At 35.2% G+C, this 18,853-nt stretch overlaps 1 protein-coding gene across 7 annotated transcripts in view; it reads left to right on the top strand.

Annotated features, from left to right (window-relative positions):
* REV3 (recovery protein 3) overlaps positions 1–17,522 on the top strand; it is a 40,007-nt gene extending 22,485 nt beyond the window's left edge. For 4 of the 7 annotated variants that reach the window (XM_082914956.1, XM_082914961.1, XM_082914959.1 and 1 more), the window contains 12 exons: positions 1,779–2,009; positions 2,103–2,147; positions 2,224–2,579; positions 2,943–3,085; positions 5,962–6,553; positions 7,536–7,682; positions 10,042–10,317; positions 11,435–11,542; positions 12,670–12,875; positions 13,916–14,219; positions 14,837–15,454; positions 17,065–17,522. In XM_082914956.1, coding sequence (XP_082771082.1) covers positions 1,779–2,009; positions 2,103–2,147; positions 2,224–2,579; positions 2,943–3,085; positions 5,962–6,553; positions 7,536–7,682; positions 10,042–10,317; positions 11,435–11,542; positions 12,670–12,875; positions 13,916–14,219; positions 14,837–15,454; positions 17,065–17,238 — 3,200 coding nt within the window. In that variant the 3' untranslated portion in view covers positions 17,239–17,522. The remainder of the gene's footprint in view (positions 1–1,778; positions 2,010–2,102; positions 2,148–2,223; positions 2,580–2,942; positions 3,086–5,961; positions 6,554–7,535; positions 7,683–10,041; positions 10,318–11,434; positions 11,543–12,669; positions 12,876–13,915; positions 14,220–14,836; positions 15,455–17,064) is intronic. The other 3 variants (XM_082914957.1, XM_082914962.1, XM_082914958.1) reach the window with 2 other exon arrangements.
* The last annotated feature ends 1,331 nt before the right edge of the window (positions 17,523–18,853 follow it).

Genomic DNA, 18,853 nt, shown 5'->3' on the forward strand with positions numbered 1-18,853 from the left:
CCACCGACCTCACTTCTTCGCCTATTCCGCCGGTCTCTTCTTCTTGCCTCCGTCCTGGACGGCCCTTGACGGTGTTGCCTCCGTGCTTCCTAGACCACCAAGCAAGTTTCCTCCTCCCTGTTCCTCCACTACAGCATATGGTGGACCTCCAAATCGGAACATCACGGTGGCCTTCCGCTTCAGCTCCTTGTTTTCTGTCTTTAGCACACTTATCTCTGCTCGTGCATCCTTATACATGCGTTGGAGCAGAGCCAGCTGGGAGTTTAACTGTTGCACCTCATTTGTCCTACTCTGCAGCCGGTGCGACAAGTTTGTGACTGCCGTCATCGTCTCCACACAGGACTTCAAAGTATACTGATTGGCTTCAATGTCAGTTTGCACTGCCATTTTTTGCTCCACAGACCACATAGGAAAGTTCAACGGAGCAAACCCTGGGGCGCTTGGTTGAGGTTCACTGGCCCCCGCACCAGTTATCTCTCTTGTTGACTCGTTAAGGTCTGGAAAGAGAGTGAGCAGACCACGGGAAGACGAAGCCATTTTCTGGACAACAGAGTGTTACAGAGTGTCTCTCTCAGAAATCTCTCTCAGAAAACAGAGTGTTACCGAGTATCTCTCTCAGAAATCTCTCTCAGAAAACGAAGAGTTTTTTCAGAGTTTTTCTAGCAGGTTTTTGTCTCTGCTTCCAAGCCTCAGCCTCCGCTTCGGTTTATAAAGACCATGACAAAGAGGCCGACATGCGTTCTGTCGATCACGTGCATCGCCGCGTGTCTGGCGCACCTTTTGATGGCACGCCTTTTGAAAACATGGACACGCCTTTTGATGGCACGCCTTTTTATGGATTGGGCACGCCTTTTGATGGCACGCCTTTTGAAAGATTGGGCACACCTTTTGAGGGTGCGACTTTTTAAGGGTCCGACAAGACTCTGTAAACTGTCCCGACATTGATTCCGGTTAGCTCCTTTATGGGTCCGACAAGACTCTGTAAACTGTCCCGACATTAATTCCGGTTAGCTCCTTCATGGGTCCGACAAGACTCTGTAAACTGTCCCGACATTTATTCCGGTTAGCTCCTTTATGGGTCCGACAAGACTCTGTAAACTGTCTCGACATTGATTCCGGTTAGTTTCTACAAGGGTCCAGCAAGACTCCGTAAACTGTCACTACAACTGTCACAACATTGTCTGCTACAACGGTCCGACATGACCCCATAAACTGTCTTCTACATCGGTCTGACACCGCCATCCAGTGTCCTCTACACCGTTATGACACCACCATACAGTGTCCTCTACATGGTTATGACACCCCCATACAGTGTCCTCTACAACGTTATGACACCACCATCCAGTGTCTTCACCAATGGTCTGACACGACCATACAGTGTCTCTTATCCTCTTTTATTTTTATGTATTTTCTTGTTTTGTTACTCTCTCCAAACTCAAGTTGGTTAGTTCCTATCCCCCTTGAGTTTGCGGGGGGCTGTTAAAATCCACCTACTCTCCACCTACTTCACCCATTTAAACCTACTCCACTAAACCTAACCCACTACACCACTACCACCTCACCTACTCCACTAAACCTAACCCACTACACCACTACCACCTCCACTTCACCTACTCCTTACCTACTACACACTCACCCTCTTCTATATATAGGAATCATGAATCATTGTAATATATATATATACAACATATATCAATCAATAATACAATTCTCTATTTCTTTATTTATACATTGAATTTTTTACATTAACTGACCAATTTGAGCTTGCCCTACACCAGCAGTTCAGACAAAACGTGTGGACGAAGTCCTCCCATTTTTTGGGGGGGACTGCTCGAAAGACGCAGACATTCAGAAAATCTCCAGAAATAATGACTTAGATCATCACCAAGGTGGCATGGGTGTCCCTACCCACTATCAAAATGATGGCTCTTACTTATACATGTTGACACCTGTGTTTTCACCGCCATCTGCAGATAGTGTTTCCAGATGGATATTGCAGAATGACTCGGGTATTATTTCAAATTAGTGAATAAGCTTGTCAATTATCCCATCCTTGCATTTGTCAACTAAATAATTTGGCATTTTAATGGTTGGTGATTTAGGAAAAAACCCTAATGCTGCCTCAGTGGAGCCACCATCTCCAAAAGGTAAATTTTTTTCATTTCTTTAAGTGAAAGAAAAAAATTCCTTAGGTATGTAGTAACTGCTAAAGTCTCCTTGCAGGCTTCTCTGACAGTCAGATTAGTTCCCAAGGTTCTTTGGTAGATAGCTGCAAAAAGCTTTTGCCAGAATTTGATTCAGTATCTGGAGTGGAGCCTATCCTAGATCAACTGAAACAACAATCCCATGGAGATATAACTGATGAAATGAATCCTTTCAGTAAGGGTCAGGAGGTGAGATCAGTATATAAGAGCGAAGGTAATATCATGAAAGGAAAAAAATGCTCTGATTGCTCGATGGATATCTCTCAGATTTCTGGCCCAGATGGGAAATCGAAGCCCACTCCTCTAAGTCAAATTGGATTCAGGGATCCAGCAAGTTTTGGCGGGGGTCAGCAGCTAACATTGTTAAGTATAGAGGTAATTGAAGAAAGCTTCTTCCTATTGTCATTATGTTTGCTGTTTTTACAAAATGTAGTGTATGGATGATATATCTTGAATTGTATTAACCAATGAGATTGACTCTCAAATTCAATACACATTCTGTTTTCATTTTTCTTTCAGCTTTGAGACTTCATGAGATCTGTTAATTGCTAAAAAGCCCTTTTAGATTCTTTTTTTAAATCACATTACCATATCAAATAATATTTGCAAAATTCTAGATCATGACATGTAGGTGTACGTTTGGAACCTTGATAAGAAGTAGCTTTGCTTTCTGAGTAATTGTATACTTTTGAGATAACTGAATTTGAGCTTACAATGAGTTGCAATACTGGTTGTCAGGTTCAAGCAGAATCTAGAGGAGAGTTACGACCTGACCCCCGATTTGATGCCATCAATGTCATAGTACTTGCTTTTCAGGAAGATAATGATTGCAGCCTAGATTTTTATGTTCTTTTGCGAAGCAACACTGAATATAATCAAAGGTATGCTAGAATTTTTTCTCCTTCCTCCTCTTCTGGCTGGCTTTCTACAATGAATTTGACTCCTTGTATCTGACTTGGTTTTGTTTATGCTTTTGTAAAGGAGGTCACTTGGAGTTTTTGTGGGAAAAAAATGAGGACTGCTGGGGCTTGGTTTGTTTTATAGAATGAAAGTGAATTTTGAGTCTATTTGGTTTCTTGGAATTAGGCCTTGATGCTAGAAAACGTTGCATCTTCTTGTTGGGACCAAGATAACAAACCTAGCTGCAAAGCAATAATGATTATGTTTCATCATCATAGGGGTTAATCCTATAATTTCTTTTGTAACCTAAAGGTGGAAAAAATTAAAAATAAAGGAAAGCAGGAGCTACCCCAGTATTCATCTTGCCGATCATTAAACCACTTATGACCCCGTTTGTTTTCAGAGGTAGAATGGAGGGGATTGATAGTGAGGGGATTAATAGTGAGGGGATTGATAGTGAGGGGATTAAATAAAATTGTATTTGTTTTGATGATAATTGTTAGTATAGGGATTATTAAATTATTTTTATATAAAATAAATATAAAATAATAAAACAAATAAAAAAATACAAAAACATTAAACATTAATGTTTTAAAAAAAATGACCAATATGTAAAAAAAAATTAAAAAATAAAAATAAAATAAAAAATTTTCAAAAATAAATAAAATAATGATTTTTACTTAACAAAAAATACAAAAAATTAAACATTAATGTTAAAAAAAAAATTCCTGACATGTAAAAAATAAAATAAAAAATAAATAAATAAATAAATTTTTTAGTCCACCAGACTATTTTTCTAATACCAAGTCCTGGAGGCCCATCCGAATCCCATCTGCAAGGCCTATCCTAAGCCCTTCGGCTTAGCAGCCCCTTCCTCAACTCTGTAAACAAACAACACATTAAATGGGGCCCACAGCTATCCTAATCCCAATCCCCCTCTCATACCCCAAAACAAACGGAGCCTATAAGTTATCCTCTATCTTTCCTTTCATTTTTTCCTTCCATCCACTCTTCAACCCTTTGCATTTTCTTATTGAAATGTAATATTTTTGGCCTTCAATGTTGGATCTTGTAATAAGAAAATTGGAAGAGCCTACTCTATCTACCAACCAGTGTCACACTAGGCACTAACTTGTCTGCACACTGTTTGTTGTTGGCGCCCTGGGATGCAAGGCATGTGCATTAACTAAGTGGGTGGCCAGCGTGCAATGTGCATGCCATTTGCTTTTTGTGGGTTGGGGGCTTTGGGTTCAACCTAAGAAGCACAAACACTTATAAGAAGGTGCTGTGTCATGTCGAACACTCCTTCACATGTGTCAGACACTCGTAGGATAGGGTTCAGCCCTGTTTATGAGATTGAGCAGCTCGGGTGGAACATTTGGCAGCGGTTCAACCTCTAGCTTGTGATGCTTGTTAGTTTAGCTTCATGCTTGACTAGTTGGATGTGAGGGGCTTTTCTAATCTCACATTTTAATGTTGTCTTTTTGTGCAAGAGCACAGTGATTGTATCATGGGCTGGTTTTGTTTCTTGATGCATTTTAAGAGAAGCGTGGATTAGGTAGTTTTGGCAGCTTTTTTAGTCATGTGCTGCTGATAATGTTGGATCATGGCAAAGGGTTTTGAACAAAACATTGTCATTTAAGTTGAACCATACAAAAAAAAAAAAAAAAAAATGTCACTTTTGGTCAAAACCCTGGATTTTAAAATTTTCTGTTTTGGGTTTCGTGCCAGTTGCTTGCAAACTAATACTTTTACTCATATTTTATGTGACTACTGGAAATTTCACTCCTTGTGTATAGCTTATTTGTTTTTTGATGTCCTAATTCATATTTTATGAGAGGAGTCTTGTGCATTTTGATTAAGAATTTTTGTAAGAATAATTAAATTGATTTATTCAAGTTGGAATAAAATTGTAGATCAAAAAAAAAAAAAAAAAAAAAAAAGAAGAAAAGAAAAAGAAAGAGTCATAACATGGCTGATTGTAAATAAAAATTTCATTTTTTTGGGTGTTTAGTTATATATTTAATATTGTTAGTGTGAATTATTCATTGCTTATATTATATATTATTTAATAGATATAATAATCAACACACAAATACCTGATACCTTATAGTATGTACCTTACAATTTTTATACGTTTACATATATTTTCAGTTGTCATGAATATTTTATACCATATGTAAGTAAATTTGGATATGTAATTATGCACTAAACATTTTTTATTTTTATGCAATATGATTTTGTTGAGGGTTGTGTATACTCATATCAAACATTATAGAGAGCAACAACATAGTAGGGAGCAACACATCATCTGCTTTAAATTATTTCCATGGGATGGAAATTGGAATTCTAATCTCACCTTAAAATGCGAATGCTATTTCAGATTTGCATTCCATTCTGAGTCACCTTAACATACCAAACAATGGAATGGGATTCCGCTGTTGGATTCCATTCCATGTCAATTAAGTTGGGGGACTTAACTGTAATTTATTCCTTCCACATAAATTTTCCTCTCTAAATAAAACATAGTCTGATCCACTAGAACCAGTATTGATGATATCAAAAGTTGAAAAAAATTAAAAATGAAAGAAAATTAAAATTGAAAGTGTATTGCCGTTTTTAGTTCTCTTTAATGCTCTTACTTTGTATGCTTGTCTTAAAAAGAAAAGAAACTATAGTGGCAATAATAAAAGCTGTCATTAGGCTAGGCTATGTATTTGATTGACTAAGATGTCTCTGATTGTTAATTGTCTTAGTTCTGTTATTGTGTCTAATGACAACATCTATTTACTCTTTTTTGTTTTCTATGTTATGGAATGATAATGTTTCTCACTTCTCATACTTTTCCTGTTCACAGTAATTTTGATGGAATATCAGGTTGCAAAATGTTTGCTTCTTCAGAAGAGAAGAACTTATTCAGCCACTTCATGAATATCATTTGTTCTACTGATCCAGATATATTAATGGGTTGGGATATTCAGGGCAGTTCCCTTGGCTATCTGGCTGAAAGAGCTCTACATCTTGGCATCAGTTTGCTTAATGGCATATCTCGGACACCAACTGAAATCAAGGTTGCTCCTAGAGATTCAGCTTTATCTGACAGAGGAATATTAGATAATGTGCTTCCAGAACCTTTGGTTTCTGATCCTATCCAACATGAAGATGCAATAATCGAGGATGAATGGGGACGGACTCATGCTAGTGGTCTCCATGTTGGTGGTAGGGTTGTCCTCAATATTTGGCGCCTGATGCGTAGTGAACTCAAACTTAATATGTACACGGTTGAAGCTGTAGCTGAGGCTGTTCTGAGGCGAAAAGTTCCATCTATTCAATCTAAAGTATTAGCAAGATGGTTTTCGAGTGGTCCAGGGGGAGCAAGATCCCGATGTATTGAATATGTAGTAGACAGAGCAAAGCTAAATTTTGAGATAATGAATCAACTTGACATGGTATGTTATTTATTTATTTACTTGTTATTTTTCAAATATGCAAGTAGATATGTTTATGCTGCAATTATTGCCCTACTTTATAAAAAAAATCTGTTTGTTACTTTCTGGGATCACGATTACCAAATCATAGAATATTAGGATTCATTGGAGTCATGTCTACTATGTAGGTACTTTGAAAGATCTTACAATTGTGCAGATTGTAATTTTCTAGATCTTTTCATCTTGAAAAGTAAGGGGCTTCAACAACAGTTTGAAGCATATTATGGGAGCTTTGGACAATTTTGGTGGGATACCAAGGTGACAAAATTAGGATTACATTTAGTTTTTGGATTCACTTTAAGGGATGCAATGGAAAGAGAAAATGCCATTAGATATATTTCTATTTTTCTTTTTCTACTGATGCTTGTATTTGGGTGGATTTTGGGCTTTTCTTGCTTCTGTGCAATTCTCTATTTTCTCCCTATTGTGTAATTGAATATTCTCATTCATGTAAATAACACATTAAAAAGGTTAACTATTCCCTGGCACTTTCAAGTTCTCAATATTCAACAGTTTTGAATTCAGCAAAACCACTCTGTGCCTTGTCCCATCTCACTGTAGCTAAATTACAAAGGTTGTAATATATGTGCCTCGCATCTTTGAGTTCTACTTTTCATGCTTTAGTTGTATTCTCTGCCTTCATTGAAGGATTTATTTGAATCACACAAGCCATCTGTGTTAAATAATCTAATGAACTTAAGCAATCAGTTACAGCAAATTACTGTTAACCGAAGGCATTAGTACAGGAATCTATGAAGTTCTTCACTTTTTTTATGTGTTTCCTTCCATGGCACTCAGTATAAATACTATCTATTTTGCAGACTCAAAAGCTAATGGTAATCAGTTTCAGTTAATTGAGGATAAAACATGTCTTTTGATTTGCTTTCCTTTTTTCTTTTCAACAATTAATGTAATTTGGCTTACTTGATGTGTGACTTTTCAGATAAACCGAACGTCAGAACTTGCCCGTGTCTTTGGCATTGACTTTTTCTCTGTTCTTTCTCGAGGTTCACAGTATCGTGTTGAATCTATGTTACTGAGATTGGCGCACACACAAAATTATGTTGCCATTTCTCCTGGGAACCAACAGGTTTTTGTCTCCTTTTTAATTGTTCATGGTGCATTGCATTATCAAAACAAAATGTATCATGTCTGACTCTTTCTTGTAAGAATGTTCCTGCACAATCTTTGCATTCATGATTCATTTCAGTTGTTTTCTGTAACCATTTTTTTGGGGTCATTTCTGGTAACCATCTTGTGTTTAATTTTACTTCTTTACTTTTTGGGATAGCATGTGCCTCCTGTTTAAATTAGAGTTCATTTGAGTAAGTCAATTGTAGTGGTTTTGCCTTATTGTCTGATTTTTCACCTGTCTGATTTTTCAGAATTGTGAACGTACCTTGGGAAAAAATAATTAATCCCTCAAACAGAGTCAGGTTCTAATTTTGTAAGATGGCCAGTTTCTATCTCTTGAGAACATCCCTTGTGGAAATCATATGAATGAACCTAGTTTTGTAAATGGATGAGACCCAAATTGTATTGGCATCAATCCTAATTGTTATAAATTTTTAATCCAGAATCTGATAGGTCAAGAAACGTCAACCCAAATCCCTTGGCTACTTTATCTCCAGTTTGATTGTGTGACGGCATTGAAAAGCAAATTTTTAAAGAAAAAAAAAGAAAAACCTCACTAATGACCAAATTCAGTTTTTATACTAAGAAGATGTAGGTGTTGAAAGGGGAGATTTAACCTACTTACAAAAAAGAAAAAAGAAAGAAAGGGCAAATCCTTCCCTAAAGCTCAGATGTTCACCTATCACTTGTAGTCTTCTATTACACTTCTTGAACTACTTTAACCATGGCTTTCATGCAATGGATCATTGACATTGACGGAATACTAAGCTGTTGCATTAGGTAATTACGGCTAGGTGAGAGAGAGAGAGGAGGGGGGTGGGTTGCCCTGTGGCTCGGAACAAATAGTAAATATCTGGCTGTTATTCATATTTGATGCATTGAATGTTATATTGTTGATAACTTATTGGTTGAGATTACTTGATATCAAATGTAAAATGTATTATAATCTCTAGTGAGGTCAGATTGTGACAAATGGGATCACGATCACCCTTACTCCATGTTTGGTCCATTTATTAGATGGAACTGTTTGATTGGAAAATGTATCAGGTTAGAGTTGATATGAAAATCCCTAACAAATCCAACTAGAATGATTAGATTCACAAGAACTGGCCCATTCAGAGGTCTGTTTGGTGCTTTTGATACACTGCTGTGATCTTTAAAATTTGCATTCACTAAATTTTTTGTACTATTGTGGGACAAGTTTTAGCTGGATGTTCATCATGGCATTTAGGTTAGGGGTGCAACCTGGGCGGGCTCAACTTGAGCCCAGCCCAAATTTTTTTAGGGTTTGGACAAGATATTTTTGAATTCGGTACGGGTTTGGGTAAAAATTCAGAAGCCAAAATTAAATTTGGGCGGGTTTGGACAAAGATATAAACAACTTGAGCAACCCGAAACTCGAATTATACATATATAGATATATAAAAATATTAAATATGCATAAAAATTATTAGCCATTACATGATATTAAAGTAATTTAGATTATTAAATCATATTGAATATATATTATATATACAAGTAACACAAAATCTTACATTTTTTATTCTCATTCATAAATTGTAAAGACTACCATAGCGGCATCTCTCTTTTACATTATATAAATTATTTGTTTTGATGTTGTTAATGATTTTCTAAAAAAAATGTAAATAGAGTCTAATTCTAATAAATTAATAATTTAGCTGCAAAAAAAATTGAAATTCATATACAATTTGGGCAACTTGGTCAATTCGGGTTTAACTTGGGTCAGGCTTAAGTAGACAACCTCGGGTTACAATTTGGGCCTAGGCAGGTCTCAGTACAACTTGGGCTGGGCTTAGACAACCTCTCAATCTGACCGGACCCGCCCGAGTTGCACCCCTAATTTAGGTTCTAGGCAAGATTTAGGTTCAATTCTTCTTGTACAGACTGGTAGCATCTTGCATCTAATTAGCCTACATGGCAATACATTGGAAATGGAATTGCACCAAACGAGTGTAACTGACCAAATTAGATATAAGAACCTAAGGAATGCAACAAGTGAGCTGCACCCGAGATTCTTCTTAATTCACTTATTGTTGTTTTGTTTTGACTGTTCTTTAGTTGAAAGTTGTAACAACTTTTCCATTGAATAGATTAGTTAATTTGTTCAACCTTCTGGAATTTATTGGTGTTGCACAATTTACTGACCTGATTTTTCTGAAGATTTTACAAGTTTTACGTGACATGTGTATTGTTTGGCTTTTGGTCGGTTTTCAAATATTGGGCTGATGTTTCCTGATTATCTTTGTTACCCGTATATCCTTTTATGATGCAACATTAGTTTTTGTCTTAACTAGGTCGCGTCTCAACCTGCAATGAAATGCTTGCCTCTTGTAATGGAGCCGGAATCTGGTTTTTATTCAGATCCAGTTGTTGTTTTGGATTTTCAGTCCCTTTATCCATCAATGATAATTGCGTACAACCTCTGCTTCTGTACGTGCCTTGGAAATGTAATGCCTTCAAAGGAAAATACACTTGGTGTTAGTTCTTTTTCACCAGATCTACATTTTCTACAAGATATAAAGCATGAAATTTTGCTTACTCCAAATGGTGTTATGTATGTGCCTACAAAGGTGGGTACTCTCACAAGTCTCTTTGTCAAATAATATTTCTTTGAATCACTTTCATCAGTTCAATAGATGCACTGTGCTTTGAGTATGCATAGGTTGAAGATATTGTATTCTTTATTTTGTTGATGTTGATGAACATTAAGTAGTACATGATGTGCTTCCATATTGATTTGTATGCATTTACAGTATCCGTGGTACTTAAAAAATAGTTCCTGTACTTGATCTTCTTGTGAATAAGATACATGATATTCAGTTGGTTTGAAACCAATTGCATTGTGTGATGATGTCTTAAGGGGTTTCAGTGCAATAAGCAGTACCTGCAGCCTTTCTTTCTGCACCCGCTTTTTCCCTCTTTTCCATTGTATAATTCGCCCCTCATATGGTTTCAGAATTTGTTGGTGATTAACATAAACCATCTCCCTATTTTTGATCTGCCCTTCTGGGAAGAAAAAGGCTAAAGAACAAAAATACCAAGTTGGGAAAATAGTTATTCTGGTTTAACTGTGGCTTGAAAATTAAGGCTGACATGAGCTCTCTACTGGTATGAACTGAGAGTTTTTTACTACTGCTATATGGGGGGCATCATCTCCCATCTGGTCTTGGAGTTAATTGTTCTGATGAGGATACACATACATAAGCATTATACACTTTCCCGACAATTTGACCGAAGAAAAAAAATAGAAGAAAAAAACATAAGGAAGGTTGGGAAAGTAGTTCCTTTGGTTTTAGTTCTGCTTGAAATTAGTTTGTTTGAGTGTGAAGAAGTATTGTTTACTGCTGTTATGTTGGGGCAGAAAATGGTTTAACAAATGTATGTTCCCAACATAAAAATGAAAAATGTCAGTTCTTAATTTGTTGCAAGGAGATAAAAGCTGTTACTTCTACCTTGTAATATTTCAATGTCAGTAGTGTTATTGTCATTCACTGGGGGTACGCTTTGTCCAACTAATTGTGCTTTATTTTTTTATTTGTTTGTTCATTTGGTCTCTAGAAATAGGATTTATATGTTTCCCCTTTAAGTATGTGCCATTTGCCATTACTTGCTCCCAAGACTTTTTCATGGTCTACTTCATACCTGCTAGATATCTCTGTTTAACATATATTTTATGCTATTGTACAGGTTCGTAAAGGCGTACTACCTCGCTTATTGGAAGAAATATTGTCTACTAGAATTATGGTGAAGCAAGCGATGAAGAAGTTGACCCCTTCACAGCAAGTTCTTCACAGGGTGCGGCCACATTTCAAACCCTACTCAAGTGAATTCTACGTGCATTCTAGACTTGCATCTAATAATCTGAAGTTTAATGCTTATTTTAGATGCTTGACTAAGATGATTTTATTTATCTAACATTAAGAGGTTAATATTATTGGATTTGAATAAGAGATGTAATTCTGTTGAGAATTATAGCAATAATCATAAATGGTTAGGCATCTGCAGGGGGGGTGGGGATCATTAGGGATGATATCAAAGATCTGACTTTGATATTCTCTTGATCAGGAGGTAGGGGATATACAATTGAGGATGAGGTTTTTGCTCTTTTCGATGATCTCAGGAGTCTATGCTTTGAACCTGTGTCACTATTTTGCCTGGGGATAGTCTATTTATCCCTAGCAATATACACACAATTGTAAAGGAGATTGTATTTGACCTGACTTTTCACGTGACAAGACAATGGGCTTCCATTTTTTTTTATTTTTTATTATTGATTTATAAATTTATTTATTTATTTATTAAAAGATGGGTACCAAGGAGTGTCACTAGTATACAAAAGAAAGAGAAAAACAATTATACGTCAAAAACCTGTTCAAAGGTTTCTACAAATCCAAAAATCGAGTCAAGGATGGGTTAATTAATATTGATTCAAGGATTGCTCTCCAACATCAAAATTGATTCTTCTTTGCCCTTGAAAGACAAGGGGCGTCCATGTTAGTTTCTGTTTTGGGGAGTAGTTGGTTTTGCTTATCCTTTTGGATTGGATTCAGTGTTGCACTGAGAGTGTCTTTGATTGTTCAGGAAAATAACTTGTTCTTTCTGCTTGCATTTCTTCCTTCTCTTTGTGAATAGATTCTTCTAGTTTCTTATCAAAGAAGAGAAAAGAGTCTTTTCTAGTTTTATGCACTGATCAATATAGTAGCTTTTTCATATTTTTGTTTAATATAGTAGCTTTTTCATATTTTTGTTTTGTTCTTTGTTTTAATTTAGCTGTAGATTCTGAAGGTAGTTTCCAGGTTTATTTATTTATTAATCCTTCACTTATATATTGGTTAGAATTGTTCTTTTGATCTTTGGATTTTATTTTCTCAGAAAGTATGAGATTTTCTTCATTACATTTCATTTTTCTTTTATTCCCCCAGATATTTAATGCAAGACAGCTTGCGTTGAAGCTAATAGCGAATGTGACATATGGCTATACAGCTGCTGGATTTAGTGGACGCATGCCTTGTGCAGAACTTGCAGATAGTATCGTTCAATGTGGTCGTAGAACACTGGAAAATGCTATATCATTTGTAAATGCACATGATCAGTGGAATGCTAAAGTAATTTATGGTGACACAGATAGGTATGCATTTTTCCTTTACAACTAATCTAAGTAGCACAAACACAGACACGTGACACAACACTGAACATGCCGACACGTCAATTTTAAAAAAATACAGGACACAATACGCTTGGGACACGTAAAAGTTTTCTAAATTTAGAAATTTATTATATGTATATGTATGAATAATTTATTCAAAGACAATAAAAAAATGTAATATAATACATTTTTTTATATTAAAAAGCTTATGTTTCATAAATTAAATATCAATATATCATTTACATAACTACATTCTAAAAAATGCAAAATAATTATATAACATTGCATGACACATAATTTATTCATCTTGTAAATGTTTCTAGACATATTTAAGATACATAAGTTGTGTTATGAAGAATGGAGAACATGGTTATAATGAAGAGATTTATTATATAGGACATATTTGGAGTGTTTAAGAAGTGCCGCCAAAGTGTCGTTAAAGTATCTGATGGTATGAATTTGATTTTTTAATCAAGACACATTGAAGAAGCGTGGAAACACTTTTAGGAGTGTCCAAAGAGTGTCGTGTTGGACACGGGTGTTGGACACGACACATTTCCTTTGTAGAAGTGTCCGTGCTTCTTAGCTATTGATCATGAGATTGACATACAATTTAAACAGGCATGTGTGTGATGGTGCATTTTGACAAATGGCTATACTTGGGAAGAGGATAGAGCCACTTGTCAACTATTTACACCTCTATAACTTCCATGATGAATTTTGGTCTGTTCAGAGGTTGTAATGACAGTTTATTTACTGATACTTGACCAAACTGTGGTGAGGATCTGTGGTTATAGAATCACGTGATTAGATCATTTCGCTAGTAGTTCCCACTTCCATTAAAATATTGTGCTAAAGGTTTATGTTTTGGATTTGGCATTTTATCTAACAAGGTGATCTTAAGCTTATATGGTCTGAATTGAAACTTGAACTTATTTCCTCGTGGTACTATTATTTTGATGCTTTTGCATTGTGTTTCACTTTTGAGGGTTTGTGACTTGAACTAGTTTCATACTTTGCAGTATGTTTGTCCTCCTAAAAGAACGCACTGTTAAAGAAGCATTTGAAATTGGGCGTGAGATTGCCTCTGCAGTAACTGCAATGAATCCACATCCGGTCACGTTGAAGATGGAGAAGGTCTATCATCCCTGCTTCCTCCTTACCAAGAAGCGGTATGTTGGTTACAGTTATGAAAACCCTGACCAAGTCAAACCTGTGTTTGATGCTAAAGGTATTGAGACAGTCCGCAGAGATACTTGTGGGGCTGTAGCCAAGACTATGGAGCAGTCACTGAGGACATTTTTTGAAGACAAGGGTATTAATAAGGTATAAATGCGTGCCTTTTTTTTTTTTTTTTTTTTTTTTTTTTTTCCTTAATGTCTATGCAATGCTGTAAAAAGTTGAAAATTATTATGTTAACTTGGAATCATTGATGAATGTTATCGGCTAAGGCAGATAGTGATGGTAATTTTCTTGTGCAAGTTGGAAGGCTTTTTTGGTTCAGTCTGAGTCACTATATGGTTTTCTGGTGATAGGCTGTGAATGATAGAAACTTGTATTACTTGAAGAAACGATTAAAGAAGGGGAAATCATTATGGTACCTTACCAAAATGTGAAAATGAACTATTGAAGACCATATTTTGGGAGACACAGAATAAAATATAAAATAATAAATTTTGTGTATCCATTCACGTATTGTCTTACTAATAATCCTCTCAATAAGTATGAATTACTCAAAGAAAGCACTAAGAAAGAGTAATTTGAATTTGACTGACTTAAAACCATGTACTGAACACATTTTTTCCCCGGTAAATGTTTCTTTTCCAACTTAAAGGTTATTAGTCAAACTTGTGTAGTTATGCTCTTGTAAATGCTATACCTTCATAACATGTGGCTTTGAAATTTTGTTTACGTATTCATGCTATCATATATGTTGTGCACAGGTTAAAACGTACTTGCTGCGTCAGTGGGCAAGGATTTTATCTGGCAGGGTTTCTCTTCAGGATTTCGTTTTTGCAAAGGAGGTTCGTTTAGGTACGTACAGTACAAGGTCGTCTTCATCACTCCCACCTGCAGCAATCGTGGCAACTAAAGCAATGAGAGCCGACCCTAGGGCAGAACCACGGTATGCAGAACGAATACCTTATGTTGTAGTCCATGGTGAACCTGGGTCACGTCTGGTCGATATGGTGGTGGACCCCCTTGATCTTTTGGCGACTGATTCGCAGTTTAGATTAAATGATACATATTACATTACAAAACAAATAATACCAGCTTTGCAGCGCGTGTTTGGACTTGTTGGAGCGGACTTGAGCCAGTGGTTTTCAGACATGCCTCGACCTGGACAGGACTTTATTGCTAAACGCCACTCTTATGCACTGAATTCACATCGAACTAGAATTGATTATTACTATCTCTCGACACATTGTTTCTTGTGTGGTGAGTTAGTCCAGGATTCAGCCCACTTCTGTGGCAAATGTTCGAAGAATGAAGCTGCTATTGCAACAGCTATCGTTGGAAGAACTTCAAAATCAGAAAAAGAGATCCAACACCTTGCTGCTGTGAGTATTTTGTTTGGTTTAATTTTTTAAAACCATGTTTGAGTTTCTTGTTTTTTTTTTTTTTGTTTTTTTTGTCTTTTGTGAATTTTTTTCATAGTTTAATCAAATTTTATGTTATTTTATACAAGTACCCAATCTAGATACACTTTCAAAGTCGAATATCTGTGAAGAATTTTTTTAAAAAAATTCACTAAGGGGTTGTTTGGGATGTCCTAAATAAGTGCAATTTTTGTCTTTTGGACTAAAAAGTTGAGGAAAAAAATATGGTTGTTTAAGTTAACTTTTTGACTTTTTATGAAAAAATGTGTATTAAAAAATTGTATAAAGAAGTGTGTAGGAGAAGATTAGAAATGACAAGTCAACAGCCGTACAATTTGTGGAGAGGAATTGATGGTAAGAAATTATTGGCTAATTTTCGGGCATTGAACTAAACGGTTTTGTTCGGCCCGTGGGGGCCATCACAGGTCACATTTTGATAATTTGAACCGTTAATGCGTAGAACTCATCGAGTACTATATATGGTTATAAAAAATCACGTTGATCGGATATCAATAGCTATCTGATCATATGTGTTTTTCTTCAATCGTTAATTATAACACCGTCCATTTTTTTATACAAAACTGATTTGATCATATAGTTATCGATATCCGATCAATGTGATTTTTTACTGACATATAGTACTCGACGAGTTCTACACATTGACGGTTTAGATTATCAAAACGGGACCCGTGATGAGCCCCCATGGGCCGAACAGCAGTGTGTGAAAATTACACCAAACTGTGCAATTTTTCCTTTCAAACACAGCACAAGCTTCACAGGTGAAGATAATGAGTTGTACGGCTGTGTGAATTGATGTGTGAAAAATTATTTTTTTAATTTTTTTTTGGATGAATAGTGATAACTTTTTGAGAACTTTTTGACTTTTTGTCTTTTTTTAGTAGATCCCAAACCAGCCCTAAATACCAAAAATAAATAAATAAATAAATAAAAATTGAAACTGTACTATCTTTTTTTGCATTTAGTGAATTTGTTTAAGATATCTTCACAAATATTTTACTTTTTTAAGTGCAACTAGAAAGTTCAAAAAAAAAAAAATACTAAAATGTGAAAAAAAAGTTCACTAGAGACAAATAAACACAAGTAACAAAAAGCTCAAAAAAAGTTTTTGATTTTCTACAGTTCTTCGTGCACCATGCCTACTTGCATAAGCTATGATCCAGTGTATGCTTTTGTTTCAGGGTTTAATTTCCTGTGCTTTTGACCTGCATCTGCACATATATAGATGCTTTTCTGACTCCTGAAATTATAAATTTTGAAGAAATCTTAAAACACAGCATTTCATTAGGGACGGTTATTAGTTTGGTGTGTTAAAATCAGTTAATGGATGGTGTGCTAAATTCAAAATTTATTCATGGAACTTCTGAATTTGGTCAAAAACTTGCACGATGATCACCTCCTAGGATGAATTCTCTGCCTTTCACAATTCTTGAATTGTCATTATTGATTTTCATTTCCAACTAACATCTCTCTCTACATGCTTGTGCTGGATTTCTTAATGTTTATATTTCCGAATAGTTGATAGTTAAGGGGTGTTAATTATTCTCTTGCAGATTTGTCGGCATTGTGGAGGTGGGGACTGGCTTTTGGAAAGTGGTGTGAAGTGCACATCACTGGCTTGCTCGGTTTTCTATGAGAGGAGGAAAGTTCAGAAAGAACTACACGCTCTTTCTACTGTTGCAACAGACGCAGGTTTATATCCAAGATGCATGGTTGAGTGGTTTTGAGTTATTATCTGAGATATCAGAACATGAATTAAAAAACAGGTCTCTCTTTACTGCAATCTTCTGGACGCCTTAATATGGTACATTTGTATATTATCTACATTTTTGGGTATATATTTGTTGTATTACTTGTAAGTAGAGGACAGTTTAGATTTGGAGATTGTAAGTTTCAATCATAGGTCTATTGTAGCTGTAGAATCAATCTCCACTTGATTATCCTTTCTCACTGCAAGGTTGTATATATGTAATTACTGAAAATTCAGAATTAAAATGGATGTTACAAACTAGTATGTGTGTGTGCGCCCGCGTGTAACCATAAATGATGTATTTGGCTATCCAAGTGCTTTCTTTGGGCACATTGCTGTGGTGAGAGTTTGTCCATGTGCATATAAGTTTTTTGGTACCCTCTCTTGAAGGCTGAATTTTACGCAAAGAGTTTCCATAATTTGGTATTAGATTTAGCCACCTTCCTGCCTATGACATTGCAAATGAGATCAGATGGGTGACCTTGCAATTTGAGCGGTGGAGAGAACAACTTATAGGTTGGATTAAAATATTGCTAAGGTGTCCAACATTGATAAGTGAATGAAGTTGCCAATAGGGAAAGGATAATCAAACGAGGAAAATTATGGTTTTTTTTAAACCCTTTATTAAATGTGATTTAGATGCGCACCAAGTTTTGTAAAGAAACTCTAAACAGTTTTAGAGATAAAGATCATATGTGAAAATTATGAAAAAATTTGCCAAAAGCAAAGGTCTAAACTCAAATTTCATTTATGAATTTGTACATATTGATTTCTTTCAATAATAAAAATTTATTTTGTATGATTTTATAATTTTTTATAGTTGAAGATGTCAATATGTTAGTATTTATAAACAATAATGTTTGGTTACTCGAATTTTCATGACTCGAATGTCTCAAAAAGACGTCGTTTTGATACATTCGAACCATTCAGACCACACAAATTCGAGTTACCAAACATTTTTCATTCGTAAATGAGCAAGTAAGAGAATTTTTTTTTTTTTTTAAGTTGAACATTGTAATTTACGCTTCAAAAAATCATGATTTTTTTTTAAAACATTTATTTACAAATAATTTAAGGCCTCGTTTGGAAACATGTTAATTTAGTAACTTTTTGGCTATTTGGCTAAAATATAAGTTAAAAAAAACTAATATGTTTGAGATGACTTTTTGACTTTTTACGAAAAGATGTGCAAAAAGTAGAGAGAAAATAGAATCTTTGATTTTTTGGTATGAGTTGTTGGCTTTTTAGTTTTTTTAGTGACTTTTTAGCTTTTTGACTAAACGGGTTGCTTCCCAAACGAGACCTAAATGTCTACAAAATTTTTTGAGGAACCCAAATCATTTAAGTAAAAATTGCAAAAAGAAAATCGTGCAAAAATTTGCAAAAACATGGGTCCGAATTCATTTTTTATATTTGATTGTCTAATTTAACATTTAAAATTGAATGTATTTTGAATGCAGTAAGTAAAAATTCATTAAGCTCGTTTGATAATTATAATTAGTATCACTTAAATGACTCTTAAATTGCAGATTAAAAATTATAAAATTTTTAAGTGATAGGAAATCTATTTCGCTCTAATTGAATTTGTAAAT

The sequence above is a fragment of the Camellia sinensis genome, chromosome 2 (assembly GCF_055761805.1).
Source record: "Camellia sinensis isolate YWXY chromosome 2, ASM5576180v1, whole genome shotgun sequence".
Classification (NCBI taxonomy): domain Eukaryota; kingdom Viridiplantae; phylum Streptophyta; class Magnoliopsida; order Ericales; family Theaceae; genus Camellia; species Camellia sinensis.